At 42.6% G+C, this 22,649-nt stretch overlaps 1 protein-coding gene across 1 annotated transcript in view; it reads left to right on the top strand.

Moving 5' to 3' along the window:
- The window catches only part of LOC133537284 (multidrug and toxin extrusion protein 1-like), a 34,574-nt gene that overhangs the window by 9,915 nt on the left and 2,010 nt on the right, over positions 1 to 22,649 (top strand). Inside the window, exons 3-15 of the mRNA XM_061878276.1 lie at positions 89 to 157; positions 222 to 370; positions 448 to 490; positions 580 to 624; positions 3,951 to 4,048; positions 4,145 to 4,242; positions 4,341 to 4,454; positions 14,248 to 14,315; positions 14,398 to 14,506; positions 14,568 to 14,643; positions 17,217 to 17,286; positions 17,355 to 17,487; positions 20,222 to 20,316. Of these exons, the coding sequence (XP_061734260.1) occupies positions 89 to 157; positions 222 to 370; positions 448 to 490; positions 580 to 624; positions 3,951 to 4,048; positions 4,145 to 4,242; positions 4,341 to 4,454; positions 14,248 to 14,315; positions 14,398 to 14,506; positions 14,568 to 14,643; positions 17,217 to 17,286; positions 17,355 to 17,487; positions 20,222 to 20,316 (1,167 nt within the window). The remainder of the gene's footprint in view (positions 1 to 88; positions 158 to 221; positions 371 to 447; positions 491 to 579; positions 625 to 3,950; positions 4,049 to 4,144; positions 4,243 to 4,340; positions 4,455 to 14,247; positions 14,316 to 14,397; positions 14,507 to 14,567; positions 14,644 to 17,216; positions 17,287 to 17,354; positions 17,488 to 20,221; positions 20,317 to 22,649) is intronic.

Below are 22,649 nucleotides of genomic sequence, written 5' to 3'. Positions count from 1 at the left end.
CCTCCCATCCTCACATCCTCGCATCCTCGCATCCTCGCATCCTCGCATCCTCGCATCCTCACATCCATATACTTGCCCTCCTTTTCAGACCATCAACGTGACCACGGCAGCAACAGGATTCGGTCTGAGTCTGGCGTGCGACACCTTGGTGTCTCAGGTGTGGGAACAAAGTCGGTACCTGCAGCTGGGCTGACCTCACCATCTTCTCACTTCCTGTGCAGACCTTCGGGGGCAAGAACCTGTTGGGCGTGGGCGTGATCCTTCAACGCAGCGTGCTCATCCTGCTGCTCTTCTGCCTGCCCTGCTGGGCTCTGCTCCTCAACGCCCGGCCCGTCCTGCTGATCCTGGGCCAGGACCCCGAGGTGACCCGGTCAGTACTCAGGACCACCACAAAGCTGCTCTAGTGCTCTAGGAGTGACAGCCGGGACCAATGGCATGTGATTTCAGGATAGCACACCTGTACATCCTGGCCTCCCTGCCAGCTGTGCCAGTGAGTGGCATCCTTGACTTTTTCCTTGTCTTTTGTGCGCTCATGATGTCAGACACACGTGAGCATGGAGATGCTTTTACTCTCTTCAGGCCATGTTTCTGCACAACCTGCAAGTGTCTTACCTGCAGAACCAGGTGAGACCATGTACGCCACCTGGACACTTACCTGCAGAACCAGGTGAGACCATGTACGCCACCTGGACACTTACCTGCAGAACCAGGTGAGACCATGTACGCCACCTAGACACTTACCTGCAGAACCAGGTGAGACCATGTACGCCACCTGGACACTTACCTGCAGAACCAGGTGAGACCATGTACGCCACCTGGACACTTACCTGCAGAACCAGGTGAGACCATGTACGCCACCTGGACACTTACCTGCAGAACCAGGTGAGACCATGTACGCCACCTGGACACTTACCTGCAGAACCAGGTGAGACCATGTACGCCACCTGGACACTTACCTGCAGAACCAGGTGAGACCATGTACGCCACCTGGACACTTACCTGCAGAACCAGGTGAGACCATGTACGCCACCTGGACACTTACCTGCAGAACCAGGTGAGACCATGTACGCCACCTGGACACTTACCTGCAGAACCAGGTGAGACCATGTACGCCACCTGGACACTTACCTGCAGAACCAGGTGAGACCATGTACGCCACCTGGACACTTACCTGCAGAACCAGGTGAGGCCATGTACGCCACCTGGACACTTACCTGCAGAACCAGGTGAGGCCATGTACGCCACCTGGACACTTACCTGCAGAACCAGGTGAGACCATGTATGCCACCTGGACACTTACCTGCAGAACCAGGTGAGACCATGTACGCCACCTGGACACTTACCTGCAGAACCAGGTGAGACCATGTACGCCACCTGGACACTTACCTGCAGAACCAGGTGAGACCATGCACGCCACCTGGACACTTACCTGCAGAACCAGGTGAGACCATGTACGCCACCTGGACACTTACCTGCAGAACCAGGTGAGACCATGTACGCCACCTGGACACTTACCTGCAGAACCAGGTGAGACCATGTACGCCACCTAGACACTTACCTGCAGAACCAGGTGAGACCATGTACGCCACCTGGACACTTACCTGCAGAACCAGGTGAGACCATGTACGCCACCTGGACACTTACCTGCAGAACCAGGTGAGACCATGTACGCCACCTGGACACTTACCTGCAGAACCAGGTGAGACCATGCACGCCACCTGGACACTTACCTGCAGAACCAGGTGAGACCATGTACGCCACCTGGACACTTACCTGCAGAACCAGGTGAGACCATGTACGCCACCTGGACACTTACCTGCAGAACCAGGTGAGACCATGCACGCCACCTGGACACTTACCTGCAGAACCAGGTGAGACCATGTACGCCACCTGGACACTTACCTGCAGAACCAGGTGAGACCATGTACGCCACCTGGACACTTACCTGCAGAACCAGGTGAGACCATGTACGCCACCTAGACACTTACCTGCAGAACCAGGTGAGACCATGTACGCCACCTGGACACTTACCTGCAGAACCAGGTGAGACCATGTACGCCACCTGGACACTTACCTGCAGAACCAGGTGAGACCATGTACGCCACCTGGACACTTACCTGCAGAACCAGGTGAGACCATGCACGCCACCTGGACACTTACCTGCAGAACCAGGTGAGACCATGCACGCCACCTGGACACGGTCAGCAGGAATTATTCAGATCATCTTCAGGTGGTTTGCTTTTTCTTTGACTTTTTCCCGAGATGCCAAAAGAAAGACCAGCCTGCTAAAAGGAGAGAAATACAGTAGAGGAATGTAACGTTACTCCAAATACTGCCTGCCAGCAATGTTTTATACTCTCATGTTTGATCCTGTCAAACACTCTACAAAAAAAAATAGAATGTTTATTATTATTATGGACCGAATGTCCCTTTGGAACAGAGGACACTATTGTATTTCTAAGGTTTTATTATTATTATACCGCCGCCTCTTTGAGCTGTAATTTCACCCTCTAAACATGCTTTAAAACTCACCAAATTTTTCACACACATCAGGACTAGCAAAAATTGCCATCTAATAAAAAAACAAACCCCAAAACTCAAAATTGCAATCTAGCGCCCCCTAGGAAAAAACACAGACAAAACTGCCTGTAACTTCCGTTAAAAATGTTGTAGAGACATGAAACAAAAACCTCTATGTAGGTCTAGCATGGCCCTACATTTAATAAAGTAACATCCTTCAGCAAAAATCAACAGGAAGTTGGCAAACACCCCTTCAAAACAAAAGTTTCCTAAAAAATGTCATTTTTGCCACTCTGAGCTGTAATTTGACCCCCTTAAAATGCTTCAAAACTCACCAAACTGGACACATCAGGACTGGCGAAAATTGCGATGTAATAAAAAACAAACCCCAAAACTTAAAATTGCGCTCTAGCGCCCTCTAGGGAATAAAACACAGACAAAACTGCTTGTAATTTCCGGTAGGAATGTCGTAGAGACATGAAACAAAAACCTCTATGTAGGTCTAACATGGTCCTACATTTCATAAAATAACATCCTTCAGCAAAAATCAACAGGAAGTTGGCAAAAAACCCTTCAAAACAAAAGTTTCCTAAAAAATGTCATTTTTGCGTCTTTGAGCTGTAATTTGACCCCCTTAAAATGCTTCAAAACTCCCCAAACTGGACACACACATCAGGACTGGCAAAAATTGCCATCTAATAAAAACCAAACCCCAAAACTTAAAATTGCGCTCTAGCGCCCTCTAGGGAATAAAACACAGACAAAACTGCTTGTAATTTCCGGTAGGAATGTCGTAGAGACATGAAACAAAAACCTCTATGTAGGTCTAGCATGGCCCTACATTTAATAAAGTAACATCCTTCAGCAAAAATCAACAGGAAGTTGGCAAAAACCCCTTCAAAACAAAGGTTTCCTAAAAAATGTCATTTTTGCCTCTTTGAGCTGTAATTTGACCCCCTTAAAATGCTTCAAAACTCACCAAACTGGACACACACATCAGGACTGGTGAAAATTGCGATGTAATAAAAAACAAACCCCAAAACTTAAAATTGCGCTCTAGCGCCCTCTAGGGAATAAAACACAGACAAAACTGCTTGTAACTTCCGTTAAGAATATTGTAGAGACATGAAACAAAAACCTCTATGTAGGTCTGACTTAGACCTACATTTCATAAAATAAAATCCTTCAGCAAAAATCAACAGGAAGTTGGCAAAAACCCCTTCAAAACAAAGGTTTCCTAAAAAAGGTCATTTTTGCCTCTTTGAGCTGTAATTTGACCCCCTGAAAATGCTTCAAAACTCACCAAACTGGACACATCAGGACTACCGGGGGTCGACAGGAGCTGGTGTACGGGAATGTTCTACTATATTAGTATTTTAAATGTATTTCTGCATGTTTTGACGGTGGACTATACTGTTGTGTCTGTTCAGGGTATAATACTACCACAAATGTACACTGCAGCCATGGCAAATGTTGCCAACGTGATGATGAACTACATCTTTTTGTACGGGCTGGATCTCGGGGTCAGGTAGGCGTCAGTTTGCACCGAGCAACAGCCAATGCCCCCCCACCTTCATGTGCTCTGTCTGCCCCCCCCCACCTTCATGTGGTCTGTCTCTCCTAGTGGATCTGCGGCCGCCAACGGCCTCTCTCAGATCTGCATCTGCACTTTCCTGTTTGCTTACATCCGCTGGAAGAAGCTGCATGAAACAACGTGGGGAGGTGAGGGCTGATCACTCCTGGGGAGACGTGCAGTCATCCTATCATCAGCACACTCCTAATCACCATTTCCCCCCACATGTGTGTCACTCTCCCTGCAGGTTGGTCTGCAGAATGTCTGCAAGAGTGGGGCCCCTACATGAAGTTGGCCCTTCCCAGCATGCTCATGAAGTGCTTCGAGTGGTGGGTCTACGAGTTTGGAGGATTCTTTGCAGGTAATCTCATTGCCAACTTGAAAAGGACGCAGTAGCAGCGTGCGTCAATCATTAATGTCACACACACACATACTTGCCAACCTTGACACCTCCGATTTCAGGAGGTGGGGGGCGTGGTCAGGGGTTGGGCGAGGGGCGTGGTCAGGGGTGTGGTTAAGAGGGGAGGTGTATATTTACAGCTTTCCATCCATCCATTTCCTCCCGCTTATTCCCTTTGGGGTCGCGGGGGGCGCTGGTGCCTATCTCAGCTACAATCAGGCGGAGGGCGGGGTACACCCTGGACAAGTCGCCGCCTCATCGCAGTACGTGTAGAAATCTTCATTTATAATTATAAATAAATGATAAATGGGTTGTACTTGTATAGCGCTTTTCTACCTTCAAGGTACTCAAAGCGCTTTGACACTACTTCCACATTTACACACACATACACACACTGATGGAGGGAGCTGCCATGCAAGGCGCTTATTAGCACCCATCAGGAGCAAGGGTGAAGTGTCTTGCTCAGGACACAACGGACGTGACGAGGTTGTTACTAGGTGGGGATTGAACCAGGGACCCTCGGGTTGCGCATGGCCACTCTTCCACTGCGCCACGCCATCCCAATTCCATTCCCAATTGAATCACTGGTTTATTTTTCAACAAGTTTTTTGTTATTTTTATAGCTTTTCCCCAGAAAGACCACTGCAAGAGCAATATTTTGCACTATTATACAATTGAATAAATCAGAAACTGATGACAGTGCTGTATTTTACTTCTTTGTTCTTTTTTTTTTTTTTCAACCAAAAATGTTTTGCTCTGATTAGGTGGTAGTTGAATTAAAAAAAAATTCACAGGGGGTACATCTATGAAAAAAGGTTGAAAACCACTGCTCTAAAAGCCGTAGATGTTATTGTCACATATGCATGTACAGTAGATGGCAGTATTGTCCTGTTTAAGAGTGTCACAATATTGCTGTTTACGGCCGACAAACTGCTTTACGGTAGAGGAAAATGTGACTGCTGTTGTTGTGTGTTGTTGCCGCGCTGGGAGGACGTTAATGAAACTGCCTAACAATAAACCCACATAAGAAACCAAGAACTCGCCCTCGGTCATTCTACATTTATAACGTCATTGGGCAGACACACTGTTTATACACGTCACTCAGGTCAACATGGAGCTGGGGGGGGGGGGGGGGGGGGGGGTGGCATCCAGCTCCGCCTGAATTTCGGGAGATGTTCGGGAGAAAATTTGTCCCGGGAGGTTTTTGGGAGAGGTGCTGAATTTCGGGAGTCTCCCGTAAAATCCAGGAGGGTTGGCAAGTATGCCCACACAAGACCTACAGAGCCAACATTAGAAATAAAAACCACATACCGTATATTTACTTTATACAAAAATGTTGTGAATAAAATTATTGATACACTTCCCAACATATGTAAACACAACATTTTAGATTTATGTTGGCAGCTACAAATAGCACACACCACACCAGGCCGTGGCAATTATTTGGCCTCGGGGGCCAAAGTTAGAGAAAGAAATGTGTGGGGGCCATATTATCTATTTTTAGGAACACTAATACAAAACCTCACCATTAAGTTGAACCCAGGGGTCACCAACCCTTTTTGAAAGCAAGAACTACTAATTGGGTACTGATTAATGCCAAGGGCTACCAGTTTGATACACACTTAAATAAATTGCCAGAAATAGCCAATTTGTTCAATTTAGCTTTAACTCGATGTTATTATTAATAATTAATGATATTTATATTTGTGGAAAGACTGATCATCTTAATGATTTCTCACAATATATATAAAAACATACATACATATATATATATATATATATATATATATATATATATATATATATATATATATATATATATATATATTTATATATAAAGGGTATATCTGTCTGTCATTCCGTCGTACATTTTTTTTCCTTTTACGGAAGGTTTTTTGTAGAGAATAAATGATGAAAAACACTTAATTGAACAGTTTAAAAGAGGAGAAAACAGGAAAAAAATGAAACCGAAAAAAAGGAGAAAAACTAGCTAATTTGAATCTTTTTGAAAAAATTCAAATAAGTTTCATGGAACATCTTTAGTATTTTTTCCTGATTAAGATTAATTTCAGAATTTTGATGACATGTTTTAAATAGGTTAAAATCCCATCTGCACTTTGTTAGAATATATAACAAATTGGACTAAGCTATATTTCTAACAAAGACAAATCATTATTTCTTCTAGATTTTCCAGAACAAAAAAATTAAAAGAAATTCAAAAGACTCTAAGATTTAAATTTGATTCTACAGATTTTATAGATTTGCCAGAATAATTTTTTGAATTTTAATCATAAGTTTGAGGAAATATTTCACAAATATTCTTCGTCGAAAAAACAGAAGCTAAAATGAAGAATTAAATTAAAGATTATTCATTATTCTTTACAATAAAAAAAATAAATTCTTTGAACATTGATTTAAGTTGTCAGGAAAGAAGAGGAAGGAATTTGTTTAAAAATCCTAAAATCATTTTTAAGGTTGTATTTTTTCTGTAAAATTGTCTGGAAGTTATAAGAAGCAAAATAAAAAAAATAAATGAATTAATTTAAGACCAAGTCTTTAAAATATTTTCTTGGATTTTCAAATTCTATTTGGTTTTGTCTCTCTTAGAATTAAAAATGTCCAGCAAAGCGAGACCAGCTTGCTAGTAAATAAATACAATTTAAAAAATAGAGGCAGCTCACTGGTAAGTGCTGCTATTTGAGCTATTTTTAGAACAGGCCAGCGGGCGACTCATCTGGTCCTTACGGGCGACCTGGTGCCCGCGGGCCCCGCGTTGGTGACCCCTGCTCTAGTACAATATATTGTGACAGTTTGACCCCACACTGTCTCCGTTTGACCTTTGGCTTCCTCTCAAACATGCACATTCTCTTGAGTGAGTGGAAAGCATGCTCAACAAACAGATTGCAAGCTGTCACTCACCACGGCTCTGCAGGTGTTGCTAAAACAGTCAGGGCGGGGCTGAAGGCTTTATGGAGCTGAGCACACCTGCTCTGACTAATTAGGCCTAATTTGGGCCAAACCATGACTTTCAGTAGCTGGGTGTTGTTGAGGGACATTTGAAAGCTGTGTTGTCGAAACCTGAATACACTGTGGACAAAAATGACTGCTTTAAAAATGCAAAAGTACTATATGAATACTTTTTAGACATCTGATGGTTAAATTTACAAAAGAAGTGTTTTCTTAATGTCCCCTGTCAAATTGGTCCCAGCTAGTAGGCGGGGCTATGGACTATTTAAGGGGGGAAAATGCCATTTTTCTGCTGTCTGTCACTGCCAGAGGAGCTCAGGTGTGCCAGTCGGAGCAGCTTCTCTGTCCTGACCAAGAGTTTCAGTTTCCTTGCATCAAACTACTGAGATTGTGGGTGCTTTGTCTTTCTGTGTTTTTGTTCACTTTGACACTTTTTGGGATTTTCAATAAATATGTATAAAGTTTTACCACTGCGTGCCTCGCCATCCTTGATTTGAAGTCTGGTTTGCAAAAGTTACATTACCTTCCCCCGAGGCGGGGTGTGACATTCATATATATATATTTATATATAGTAGATGTATATTCATAATCCATTTCAAAGTTGCATGTGTTAAATAGGCCGAAATTCATCAAAATAAGCATATTAAAAATAAATCCAAAGGTAAATCATCCATCTTCTGCTTATCCGAGGTGGGGTTGCGGGGGCAGCAGCCTAAGCAGGGAAGCCCAGACTTCCCTCTCCCCAGCCACTTGGTCCAGCTCTTCCCGGGGGATCCCGAGGCATTCCCAGGCCAGCCGGGAGACATAGTCTTCCCAACGTGTCCTGGGTCTTCCCCTTGGCCTCCTACCGGTCGGACGTGTCCTAAACACCTCCCTAGGGAGGCGTTCGGGTGGCATCCTGACCAGATGCCCGAACCACCTCATCTGGCTCCTCTCCATGTGGAGGAGCAGCGGCTTTACTTTGAGTTCCTCCCGGATGGCAGAGCTTCTCACCCTATCTCTAAGGGAGAGACCTGGAAACTCATTTATTATCCTTTCGGTCATGTCCCAAAGATCATGACCATAGGTGAGGATGGGAACGTAGATCGACCGGTAAATTGAGAGCTTTGCCTTCCGGCTCAGCTCCTTCTTCACCACAACGGATCGGTACAACGTCCGCATTACTGAAGTCGCCGCACCGATCCGCCTGTCGATCTCACGATCCACTCTTCCCTCACTCGTGAACAAGACTCCTAGGTACTTGAACTCCTCCACTTGGGGCAGGGTCTCCTCCCCAACCCGGAGATGGCACCCCACCCTTTGCCGGGCGAGAACCATGGACTCGGACTTGGAGGTGCTGATTCATCCATTATAACAAAATAAATGTCTTCACGAATGAAGGTCAATAATTAAATATGTCAAAGTAAAGATGAAATAATCAAAACAGATTTAGCAGGGAACAAAAGTCATTAAAGTTGTTCCAACACAATTAATGACATCATCAAATAATTACCTTAGAGACCTCAGGACAGACTCTCCTCTGGCAGAAAACTGGCATTTTCCCACTTAAATAGCCCATAGCTCCGCCCATAGCCCCGCCCACTAGCTGGGACCAATTTGCCAGGGGGTGATTAAGAAAACTGTTCTTTTGCAAAATACACCATAAATACCCATCACAGGTCTAAAAGTATTCACATCGTACTTTTGCATGTGTAGCTCACTCGTTGTTGTGTCGACAGTGTGTTCAGGCTTGGATGACATCACCTTGAAACCTCCAGTGTCCTTCCGGAACACCTGCTTTCACAACCATGGTTGGGCCCAAATTAGGCCTTATCAGTGAAGGCAGGTGTGTTCACCTGTATAAAGCCCTCAGTCCGCTCTCACTCTTTTAGCCACACAACAACAGCCATGGTGAGTCATACCTTACCTTACCTTACCTTACCTTACCACAGCCATGGTGAGTCATACCTTACCTTACCTTACCACAGCCATGGTGAGTCATACCTTACCTTACCTTACCTTACCTTACCACAGCCATGGTGAGTCATACCTTACCTTACCTTACCTTACCACAGCCATGGTGAGTCATACCTTACCTTACCTTACCTTACCACAGCCATGGTGAGTCATACCTTACCTTACCTTACCACACCACAGCCATGGTGAGTCATACCTTACCTTACCTTACCTTACCACAGCCATGGTGAGTCATACCTTACCTTACCACAGCCATGGTGAGTCATACCTTACCTTACCTTACCTTACCACAGCCATGGTGAGTCATACCTTACCTTACCTTACCACACCACAGCCATGGTGAGTCATACCTTACCTTACCTTACCTTACCTTAGCCATGGTGAGTGACAGCTGGTCATGTGTTTGTTGAGTGAATGCTTTCCACCCAGTCTAAGAGAAGGAATGTTTGTTGTTTGTCCAACTGGTGCTTCCTTACACGTGTGCATGCTCTGTAAGGACGTTGAAGGTCAAACTGCTACTCAACTTTACTTTGTTGTAAAAATCTCCTTCCACGTCTGTCCCTGACACCCACATTTCACTCTGGAAACACTGTGTGGAAACACTCCCCACCCACACTGCTTGGTACCTCGTCTGAGCTGACTTACATTACCTTAGTAACTCATTACATTACCTTAGTCACTAGTTAGATGACCATAGTCACTAGTTAGATGACCATAGTCACTAGTTAGATGACCATAGTCACTCGTTAGATGACCACAGTCACTCATTATTTTACCATAGTCACTCATTAGATGACCATAGTCACTCATTATTTTACCATAGTCACTCATTAGATGACCATAGTCACTCGTTAGATGACCAGTCACTCATTATTTTACCATAGTCACTCATTAGATGACCACAGTCACTAGTTAGATGACCATAGTCACTCGTTAGATGACCACAGTCACTCGTTAGATGACCACAGTCACTCATTAGATGACCATAGTCACTCATTAGATGACCATAGTCACTCATTAGATGACCATAGTCACTCATTAGATGACCACAGTCACTCGTTAGATGACCACAGTCACTCATTATTTTACCATAGTCACTCATTAGATGACCACAATCACTCATTAGATGACCACAGTCACTCGTTAGATGACCACAGTCTCTCATTATTTTACCATAGTCACTCATTAGATGACCATAGTCACTCATTAGATGACCATAGTCACTCATTAGATGACCACAGTCACTCATTAGATGACCATAGTCACTCGTTAGATGACCACAGTCACTCATTATTTTACCATAGTCACTCATTAGATGACCACAGTCACTCATTATTTTACCATAGTCACTCATTAGATGACCATAGTCACTCATTAGATGACCATAGTCACTCATTAGATGACCACAGTCACTCATTAGATGACCATAGTCACTCGTTAGATGACCACAGTCACTCATTATTTTACCATAGTCACTCATTAGATGACCACAGTCACTCATTAGATGACCACAGTCACTCGTTAGATGACCACAGTCACTCATTATTTTACCATAGTCACTCATTAGATGACCATAGTCACTCGTTAGATGACCAGTCACTCATTATTTTACCATAGTCACTCATTAGATGACCACAGTCACTAGTTAGATGACCATAGTCACTCGTTAGATGACCACAGTCACTCGTTAGATGACCACAGTCACTCATTAGATGACCATAGTCACTCATTAGATGACCATAGTCACTCATTAGATGACCACAGTCACTCGTTAGATGACCACAGTCACTCATTAGATGACCACAGTCACTCATTAGATGACCACAGTCACTCATTAGATGACCACAGTCACTCGTTAGAAGACCACAGTCACTCATTATTTTACCATAGTCACTCATTAGATGACCACAGTCACTCGTTAGATGACCACAGTCACTCGTTAGATGACCACAGTCACTCGTTAGATGACCACAGTCACTCATTAGATGACCATAGTCACTCATTAGATGACCACAGTCACTCATTAGATGACCATAGTCACTTATTAGATGACCACAGTCACTCATTAGATGACCATAGTCACTCGTTAGATGACCACAGTCACTCATTAGATGACCATAGTCACTCGTTAGATGACCACAGTCACTCATTAGATGACCACAGTCACTCGTTAGATGACCACAGTCACTCATTATTTTACCATAGTCACTCATTAGATGACCACAATCACTCATTAGATGACCACAGTCACTCATTAGATGACCATAGTCACTCATTAGATGACCACAGTCACTCATTAGATGACCATAGTCACTCATTAGATGACCATAGTCACTCGTTAGATGACCACAGTCACTCATTAGATGACCATAGTCACTCGTTAAATGACCACAGTCACTCATTAGATGACCACAGTCACTCGTTAGATGACCACAGTCACTCATTATTTTACCATAGTCACTCATTAGATGACCACAGTCACTCGTTAGATGACCACAGTCACTCGTTAGATGACCACAGTCACTCATTAGATGACCATAGTCACTCATTAGATGACCACAGTCACTCATTAGATGACCATAGTCACTCATTAGATGACCACAGTCACTCATTAGATGACCATAGTCACTCGTTAGATGACCACAGTCACTCATTAGATGACCATAGTCACTCGTTAGATGACCACAGTCACTCATTAGATGACCACAGTCACTCGTTAGATGACCACAGTCACTCATTATTTTACCATAGTCACTCATTAGATGACCACAGTCACTCATTAGATGACCATAGTCACTCATTAGATGACCACAGTCACTCATTAGATGACCACAGTCACTCATTAGATGACCACAGTCACTCATTAGATGACCACAGACACTCATTAGATGACCACAGTCACTCATTAGATGACCACAGTCACTCATTAGATGACCACAGTCACTCGTTAGATGACCACAGTCACTCGTTAGATGACCACAGTCACTCATTAGATGACCACAGTCACTCGTTAGATGACCACAGTCACTCGTTAGATGACCACAGTCACTCATTAGATGACCATAGTCACTCATTAGATGACCACAGTCACTCATTAGATGACCATAGTCACTCATTAGATGACCACAGTCACTCATTAGATGACCATAGTCACTCGTTAGATGACCACAGTCACTCATTAGATGACCATAGTCACTCGTTAGATGACCATAGCAACAATTTAGATGACCAAATTATATGACCATAGCAACTCATTTGATGACAATCGCTACAAGGTGAGCATGGCAACTGGCTAGATGACCATATTAAATGACCATGGTAACAAGTTAAATGACCATAGTAACTAATTAGATGACCATAGCAACTAATTAGATGACATAATTAGATGACCACATTAGATGACCATGGCAAATAATTGGATGACCATAACTACTAGATGAGCATGGCAACTGGCTAGATGACCATATTAAATGACCAGAGTAACAAATTACATGACCATAACAACTAATTAGATGACCATAGCAACTAATTAGATGACCATGGCAACCGATTAGATGACCATAGCAACAATTTAGATGACCAAATTAGATGAGCATAGCAACTCATCGGATAACCATAACTACTAGATGACCATGGCAACTGGCTAGATGACCATATTAAATGACCATGGTAACAAATTACATGACCATAACAACTAATTAGATGACCATAGCAACTAATTAGATGACATAATTAGATGACCATAGCAACAAATTAGATGACCATGGCAACCGATTAGATAACCATAGCAACAAATTAGATAACCAAATTAGATGACCATAGCAACTCATAGGATGACCATAGTCACTAGATGAGCATGGCAACTAATTAGATGACATAATTAGATGACCTAATCAGATGACCGTGGCAACTGATTAGATGACCACATTAGATGACCATAGCAGCAAATTATATGACTGTAGCAATTAAATGACCATAGCAAATAATTAGATAACCATAGCAGCAAATTAAATGACCTGATTAAATGACCACAGCAACAAATTCGATGACCATAGCAACAAATTAGACGACCATAGCAGGAGGGGGGGGGGGTTGGTGCTAGCGGGGTGTAAAATATAGCCTGGAAAAGTCATGGATGCATGGGAGTCTGGGTAATTGTTATGTTGTGTTACTGTGAGGATGTTCTCCTGAAATGTGTTTGTCATTCTTGTTTTTGTGTGGGTTCACAGTGAGGCACATATTAGTAAGAGTGTTAAAGTTGTTTATATCACAACCTTCAGTGTAACCTGTATAGCTGTTGACTATATCCCTTGCAGTCGTGTACCTGTACCAGCGGAAGCAACGTGAAACATGTTACTGTGCTGGCAAGCTGTCTGTACATGTAGTAGAAGGCGGCAAAGGCAATGGCTTCATAGCACGCCCTTATTATTATCTGGGTGACCATCAGCAGATAATTGGCCAGAATGGTTGCAGCTCCCATTATCTTCTTTATTTTGTGAAACGGGTCAAAACCGCACTTTGTGTGGTAAAGGTTGCCGACCCCTGGTATAATAGAAGACTTGTGGTGATCATAAAAGATGAGTGCACATCATAATGGCAGCTACACTTTACATCTTAAACATCTAAATAAATGATTTGGTGATGTCCGGCGGCCCAGATTGAAAAGATCAACGGGCCGCATGTGGCCCCCGGGCCTTCATCTGCCCAGGTGTGATCTACACAGGAGGGTTCTTTTCAGCCCTCTTGTGTCTTGCTTCATGAGTACAAGAAGGTTTCTCACACAAAGAAATGTTGATGTAATTGTATCTCTGACATGTAGTCTGTGTTCCAGGCATGATGAGTAAAGACGAGCTGGCCGCCCAACACGCTGTGATGATGGTCACCTTACTCACCTACATGGTATGTTTGCTTCACCGCACCTTCATCCCGCTTAGGAACTTACTCCAGTTAACCTTTTGACCTTTTTTTTTTATTTTCCAAGTTCCCTTTCAGCATCCAAGCTGCAGCGTGCGCCCGGGTGGGCAACGCCCTGGGTGCTGGGGACACGGGCAGAGCCATCCTCACCTGCAAGGTGTCCCTCACCCTCGCAGGTTTGGTATGGACAATGTTGCAAACACTTGAACAGTCCATTTGACTCTCTGTATTTTTCAGGTGCGCTCGCAGTTGTTGAAGGTGTGCTGCTCGCCTCCACCAAGACTGTCATCGGCTTCATATTTACCAGCGATCAGTGAGTCCACACCACCTGTTTCTGCTTGGTTTGCCTGAGATCATACCTTTTCCTTTTTACTGGCTTTCAAAGTGTAAAAGGAAGCTAATCCCAAACGGGCATTTAACTTTAAATAACCCCAATTACACGAGTATTGTACAAACCCCAAAAGCAGTGAAGTTGTCACCTTTTGTGAATGCTAAATACAAAGAGAATGCAACAAATCCTTTTCAACTTATATTCAATTAAATAGACTGCAAAGATAAGATATTTAACATTCAAACTGGAAAACTTTATTTTTGGGCAAATATTAGCTCATATGGAATTTGATGCCTGCAACATGTTTCAAAAAAGCTTGCACAAGTGGCAAAAAAGTGTCAGGGGTATTTGTTGTTGAACCCCAAGATGCAGAGATGGAGGCAGGCATGGAGTTAGCAAACATGATTTTAATATAAATACTAAGACAAAACCAAACAAAGGTTCAAACCAAAAGCGCGCACGTGGGCGGATAAAAAAACAAAAGGCCTTTAGCATAGAAGCTAACAAGAAACAAAAAGGACGTTTAGCATGGAAGCTAGAGGATCACAAACTGGAAATAGCTATGGTTAACAAAAACAGCTTACCGCTACGACGACCAGGACAAGATGTAGCACGACAGGTAATAGCTGTAACAAAACGACAGGTAGCACGACAAGAGTGACACGAGGCAACGACAATACAAATGACAATACAATGATCCAGCAACTGACACAAGACAAAGGAGGTACAAATAGGAGGCGGCTGATGGGCAACAGGTGTGGCCAGATGCCAATCAGCCGCACCTGAAGGGGAACACAGCACTCAGGGAACAAGACAGGAAGCTGATAAAATAAGAGCACTGGACAGGAAATATTAAACACACTGGAGGAACACAGCACTCAGGGAACAAGACAGGGAGCTGACAAAATAAGAGCACTTGACAGGAACTAAAAGACAGGAAATACTAAACACAGGAAACAGACAAATGCAGAGGAAAAAAAAAAACATGGACAAATTGTCAGGGGCAAGCCTGACAAAGAGAGTGAGAAAGTCGAGGAATGCTCATCAAAAACTTATTTGGAACATGCCACAGGTGAACAGGCTAATTGGGAACAGGTGGGTGCCATGATTGGCTATAAAAGCAGCTTCCATGAAATGCTCACTCATTCACAAGCAAGGACAGGGCGAAGGTCACCACTTTGTCAACAAATGCCTGAGCAAATTGTTGAAGAACAACATTTCTCAACCAGCTATTGCAAGGAATATCGTCCACAATAGCATCAAAAGGTTCAGAGAATCTGGAGAAATCCCTGCACATAAGCCATGATATTACGGACCTTAGATCCCTCAGGCGGTACTGCATCAAAAGGCGACATCAGTATGTAAAGGATATCACCACATGGGCCCAGGAACACTTCAGAAAACCACTGTCAGTAACTACAGTTGGTCGCTACATCTGTACGTGCAAGTTAAAACTCTGCCATGCAAAGCCAAAGCCATTTATCAACAACACCCAGAAACACTTTCGGCTTGGCTGGGCCCGAGCTCATCTAAGATGGACTGATACAAAGTGGAAAAGTGTTTTGTGGTCTGACAAGTCTGCATTTCAAATTGTTTTTGGAAACTGGAGGTCCAAAGAGGAAAAGAACCATCCGGACTGTTCTAGGCAGCATCTGTGATGGTATGGGGGTGTATTATGGATTGAACTTTCACAGTATCATGTTAGACCCGCTCCACATCCATTGCTTTCGTCCTCTCCAAGGTTCTCATAGTCATCATTGTCACCGACGTCCCACTGGGTGTGAGTTTTCCTTGCCCTTATGTGGGCCTACCGAGGATGTCGTAGTGGTTTGTGCAGCCCTTTGAGACACTAGTGATTTAGGTCTATATAAGTAAACATTGATTGATTGATTGATTATTGGCCAAGGCATGGCTAACTTACACATCTGTGAAGGTACCATTAATGCTGAAAGGTACATACAGCTTTTGGGGCAACATATGTTGTTATCCAAGCAACGTTATCATGGACGCCCCTGCTTATTTCAGCAAGACGATGCCAAGCCAGGTGTTACAACAGCGTGGATTTATGGTAAAAGAGTGCGGGTACTAGACTGGCCTGCCTGTAGTCCAGACATTGAAAATGTGTGCAGGCTAAAATATGAGGCAGGAGACTGTTGAACAACTTAAGCTGTACATCAAGCAAGAATGGGAAAGAATTCCACTTCAAAAATGTGTCTCCTCAGTTCCCAAACCTTTACTGAGTGTTGTTAAAAGGAAAGGCCATGTAACACACTGGTAAAAATGCCTTTTTTGCAATTTGTTGCTGCCATTCCATTCTAAGTTCATGATTATTTGCAAATATAATAAAGTTTGTCAGTGTGAAGATGAAATATCTTGTCTTTGCAGTCTATTCAATTGAATATAAGTTGAAAAGGATTTGTTGTATTCTCTTTTCATTTAGCATTTACACAAGCTGACAACTTCACTGCTTTTGGCTTTTTTGTTTTCCAGCGATATGTTTTAGTCTTGCAAAATTAAATAAGGGTTAAACTGATACTGCCGTGGTGTCATTGCAGGAAGATCATCAGTCTGGTCTCTCACTTGATGAACGCTTACTGCTTCCTGCAGTTCTTTGATGGCCAGGTGGTGAGTACCTCACATCCGTGCATACCCATGGAGCACCGCACACATAACGCTCAACCCTCCGTGTGTAGTGTGTGTGCACTGGCATCTTCTTGGGCACAGGGAAGCAGAACATTCCGGCCGTGGCTAACTTCATCGGCTACTACTGTATCGGCCTGACACTCAGCGTCACACTCATGTTTGTGGCAAAGCTGAGAATTCTAGGTAATGTTTCCACGATAGAACACCAACCTTGTGTTTGGTCTCATGTCACAATGCCATCTATCCATCCATTGTATACCTCCTGTCCCTCTCGGGGTGCTGGTGTCTATCCCAGCTGCACCGGACAAGTCGCCACCTCTTTGCAGGGCCTACACAGACACAGGAATTATTTTGAAGGCAAAACATCATCCGAACATATTATAGGAATCTACAGATGTGCGTACATGGGCCGTGTGTTTGCCACCTAGGCCTTCAGTGATGTCCAACTTCAATGATGACCTCTCAAAATAGCATCATTGATGTCACCAAATGACCATGGCTGGGAAATACTATACAAAAACACATTTATGCACTACTGGGCATTGAAACACCTCAACAGTTTACAAAATGGGTTATTTTCTGGTGCATTTAAATATCAAAAAATGTGGTACTGTCAGGGGAGGCACGGTGGAGGAGGGGTTAGTGCATGTGCTTCACAATACGAAAGTCCTGGTAGTCCTGCGGTCAATCCCGTGCTTGGGATCTTTATGTGTGGAGTTTGCATGTTCTCCCCGTGACTGCGTGGGTTCTACTCTGGCTTCCTTCGACTTCCAAAGACATGCACCAAGGGATAGGCCCCTCCCACCTCCAAAGACATGCACCAAGGGATAGGCCACTCCCAACTCCAAAGACATGCACCTGGGGATAGGCCCCTCCCACCTCCAAAGACATGCACCTGGGGATAGGCCCCTCCCAACTCCAAAGACATGCACCTGGGGATAGGCCCCTCCCACCTCCAAAGACATGCACCTGGGTATAGGCCCTTCCCACCTCCAAAGACATGCACCGGGGGATAGGCCCCTCCCACCTCCAAAGACATGTACCTGGGGATAGGCCCCTCCCACATGTAAAAGACATGCACCTGGGGATAGGCTGATGAGCAACACTAAATGATCTGTAGTGTGTGAATGTTGTCTATCTGTGTTGGCCCTGTGATAAGGTGGTAACATGTCCAGGGTGTACACCGCCTTCCGCCCGAATGCAGCTGAGAGGCTCCAGCGACCCCGCAAGGGAGAAGCCGTAGAAAATGGATGGATGGGTGCTACTGTCTAAATTGAAATTGTAAAAAACAATATTAAACGTGCAGAAATAAAATTGGAATCAGAATTTGTTATGATCCAGTGTTGGTCATATGCAGTTGTCACTTGTGGTTTATTATTTTGAGGACATCTAGAATCTGTCCCATAGGAGGGGGGTACTGTTATTGTCTGGTGTTGGATCATAGTTTATGTTGGGTTTTGAGTCACTTGTGGTTTAAGTTCTGTTTCAGCACTCCCTGTTTTGTGTTCTCTTGGCTGTCATGGGTGCTGATTGTTTACGCAACGGTCACGTCCGTAAGCTAAGTGTTGCCTTATGCCTTCCTGTGTGTGCTATTCTGTTAGCTTTCCTTGTGCTAGGCACGCTTTCCTTGTGTTCACTTGTTTTGTTTGTCTGTTTTCGTGTATGATAAAAAACAACCACAAGAGACTCAAAACCTAAAATAAACTATGATCCAACACGGGATCATAACATTTGTAGCACCCATTTGACGCCGTATAAGCCAGTGGTACCCTTCGTAGTCACTTGATTCCAGTGGAAAAGGTCAGCATTTCCCCATTTAATGGCCAGAACAGCTGAGCTAGCTTGGCCGACATGGTCTCACTAGATGTAGTTTCTCTTTAAATATCCTTCTTGAAAATGGCCTCTCAAATATATATCTGCCACCTAAGCAACGTTTTGTTCTCCTTCTTTGTGGGTTTCTTTGCTATCAACACTTCCTGCTTTCCTAAAGTGAAACTTTTGGTTGGATACTCGCTTGGGAGTAACAAGTAAGTATCCAATCACAGGAGGCGTAAATGTCACGTTCAAGGTGAGGCCAGTTAGAAGGCCTTACTGAAAACAACTGATTGGCTATGGCAATCTATCAACTGTATGTTCACTTACAGTGCACACACATTGGTTCTGAATGCAGATTTGGTACAGCATGACAACATAAGCTAGCTGAATTCTGATTGGATACACAGTAAAAGTAAAAACAACAGCACTGGAAGGAGCATAATATGACATGAAGACAATATAAATAATTTTTACATATTTAGGGAAAGTAAATTTAGTTATGATGATGATTTCTGGTTGTTAGGCCAGCAGAGAAGGTGTGACGGCACACCACTGAGAACATGCATTCCCGTATTGATGACTTCTAGGGGTGATTTTCAATGGAATCGTGATTCTCATTGGAACAATTCTTAATCAATTGAAAAAAATCAAAAATGGATTTAAAAAATGCAGATGTATGCATGTATAAATATGTATGTATATATGTGTGTATGTATATATGTGTATTATTTCTAATCCGTACTGTCCATATTGTAGATGCAAATATCGGTTGTCCATATTTACTTTACAAATGTAAAATTATAAAGGTACAGTATTAAACAATACCAGTTATTTTTGTAAGTAATAGAGAAATGTATCAGAGCTGTTTATGTATTTTATGGAGTGTATTTAATTATAGAACCGGCACCCAATGTTATAAAAAATTATTGATTCTGATTCAAATCGTTACCTCCAAGAATCCAATTGAATCGTGTGTCGCCCAAAGATTGACAGCCCTAGGGTAAATCAGTGCTTTGAAGCCATGACAGGTCATTATTTTGTCGTCAACTTGCTAATGAGTCAGTTCAAGTCAAGACTTATTTGTTGCTATTTTTCTGCACAGGCTTCTGGCTGGGGATTCTAATTTGTGTCATCTTGCAGTCCACATTTTACATTATCGTCATCTTCAAACTGGACTGGGGCAGGATGACAGAGGAGGTAAAATACCACTACAGTCCTGTAGGTGGCAGTAATGCGCATTACAAAGTGGGTACTAACTGCCACACAGCAAGCAGAATTGTTTTGGGGGGTTTTTTAACCAGTTTGTTTTGCTGGGTGGGTCACTCATTAACCAATGAAAGAGTGAAAATGAATGCCTCAATCCTTGAAAGAAATTTAGGAATTAGTTGAATTAGTAAATTAATAAAAGTAATATATTTTATTTGCAAAAAGCACTTTACATTGAGCAAACAACCTCAAAATGCTAGTGGAATAAAAATAAAATAAAAAGATAACAAAATAAATAAAAAGAAAAGAACAGCCAAATACTTAGAACTTGTATGCTTTTAGCTAAAAAAAAAAAGAAAAAGAAAAAAAAAGGCATTTTTAAAAAGAAGAGTTTTTAAGCCTCTTTTAAAAGCATCCACAGTCTGTGGTGCCCTCAGGTGGTCAGGGAGAGTATTCCACAGACTGGGATTAAATTATGATCGTTCTTTATTTTAATGCTAAATCAAAATGTTCTGAATGACTCTTTCCATCAGAGTACCTTAAGCAGAATAATGCCGTGCAGTACCACATTGTTATTGAATTGAAATATGTATTTCAAACCCGCACAGTACAACTAAACAGTTTTATTTTTTATATGTTGGCAAAGATATTTATGCAAGGCTCGAAAATGGGTTGGATGAAGCAGATGCTTATAACATCCCAACCCCTCTCACTCATTCCACATTTAACATAAACAATATAACACAAGAACAACACTCTATAAACAAAACAAGGAAAACTGCTGTACACTAACAATACTATGAGACAAGACGAGACAAAACACACACACACACACACACACACAAAGACACCTCTCTCCCATAGCTCTGTGCTGAGGGCATCACTCTCTTTCCTCCTCCTACCTCTTCAGTACTTCTTTTTTACCGTATTGATGGTGTAGTGTTTTTTAAAACTGCAGAAGACTAGTTCAAACCAGTCTGCAGTTCCTCTGCTGTTCCAATCCAGAGTCTGCAGTCTATTCCGCCTCAAGTGGCTTCACAATGCAAATTATTGCATAATCAATGTTGGAAACAATCATTTTTGATCTATAAATATGTTGACCCTGATCGCGGGTGTCAAACTCAAGGCCCGGGGGCCAGACTTGGCCCACCACATCAATTTGTGTGGCCCCCAAAAGGGTGGAAATAATGTGCTAATAAAATACATTATCTTTTTCTTAATAAATGTATCACAAAAATAAATGTGCTGTGTGCAATTAGATACATTTACACTTTAATAATCTTTAATAATAAAACTAAATATTATCTTTCAAGACAATGTTTTTGTTCAAATAAAGACAAATACCTAAATATCTGCTTGACTTGTGATTTAAATCCAACAAATTGTTCATGCAAAAATTTTACAATAACTTTTTTACAGTAAAATCCACTTTCAATATAGAGTAAAAATATAAAAACACCACCGACGATTTGACAGCATAAAACTAGTATGATTGTGGTACCGTTTTTCCATTACATTTATTTTATGTGCTATAAAAACAAACTGCAAATATTACGGTAAAATTGTGGCGACTGAGCTGCCAGTTTTATACAGTACAATCTACAGCGTACATTAAGACATAATTATCAAATGCATAGACAATTATACATGTTTTATGTACACACACTTAAATTCATACTGTATATTCACTGTTAAAAGTGGCCCTCTGAAAGCAACCATTTCTGCAATGTGGCCCTTAATGAAAAAGAGTTTGACGCGCCTGATCCTGATCCTTCATGGCTTGTACGGTCATGTGTATAAATATAAAATATTGTGCTTTGCAAAAGGTAATAAGCATACTTGCCAACCCTCCCGGATTTTCCGGGAGACTCCCGAAATTCAACGCATCTCCCTAAAACCTCTCGGGACAAATTTTTGGATTTGTCCCAGGAGGATTTGGAAATGTCTGGCAGCCATATGGAAAAGCTTAACGGGTCTTAATTTGCCCAGGTATGTAGTAGTTGTAGTCTGTAGTAGGCTTAGAGCAAAATGCTCTCCCTGACCACCTGAGGGCACCTCAGACTGTGGATGCTTTTAAAAAAGGCTTAAAAACCCATCTTTTTTAAAAAAAAAAGCCTTTTTACAGACATGCATGCTGGTTCTAGCTATTGGACTGTTTCTAGTTGTATATTCAATATATTTTTATTTTCTCTTTTTGATATTATTATTATTACTATTTTTTACAGTGTGGCACTTTGAGGTTGATTGCTCAACGTAAAGTGCTTTTTTACATATAAAATCTATTATTATTATTATCATAAACAATCATTTATTTGTAATGTTCA

This window comes from Nerophis ophidion, linkage group LG18 (genome assembly GCF_033978795.1).
Source record: "Nerophis ophidion isolate RoL-2023_Sa linkage group LG18, RoL_Noph_v1.0, whole genome shotgun sequence".
Taxonomy (NCBI): domain Eukaryota; kingdom Metazoa; phylum Chordata; class Actinopteri; order Syngnathiformes; family Syngnathidae; genus Nerophis; species Nerophis ophidion.
This window is presented reverse-complemented; position numbering and strand designations above follow the sequence as displayed.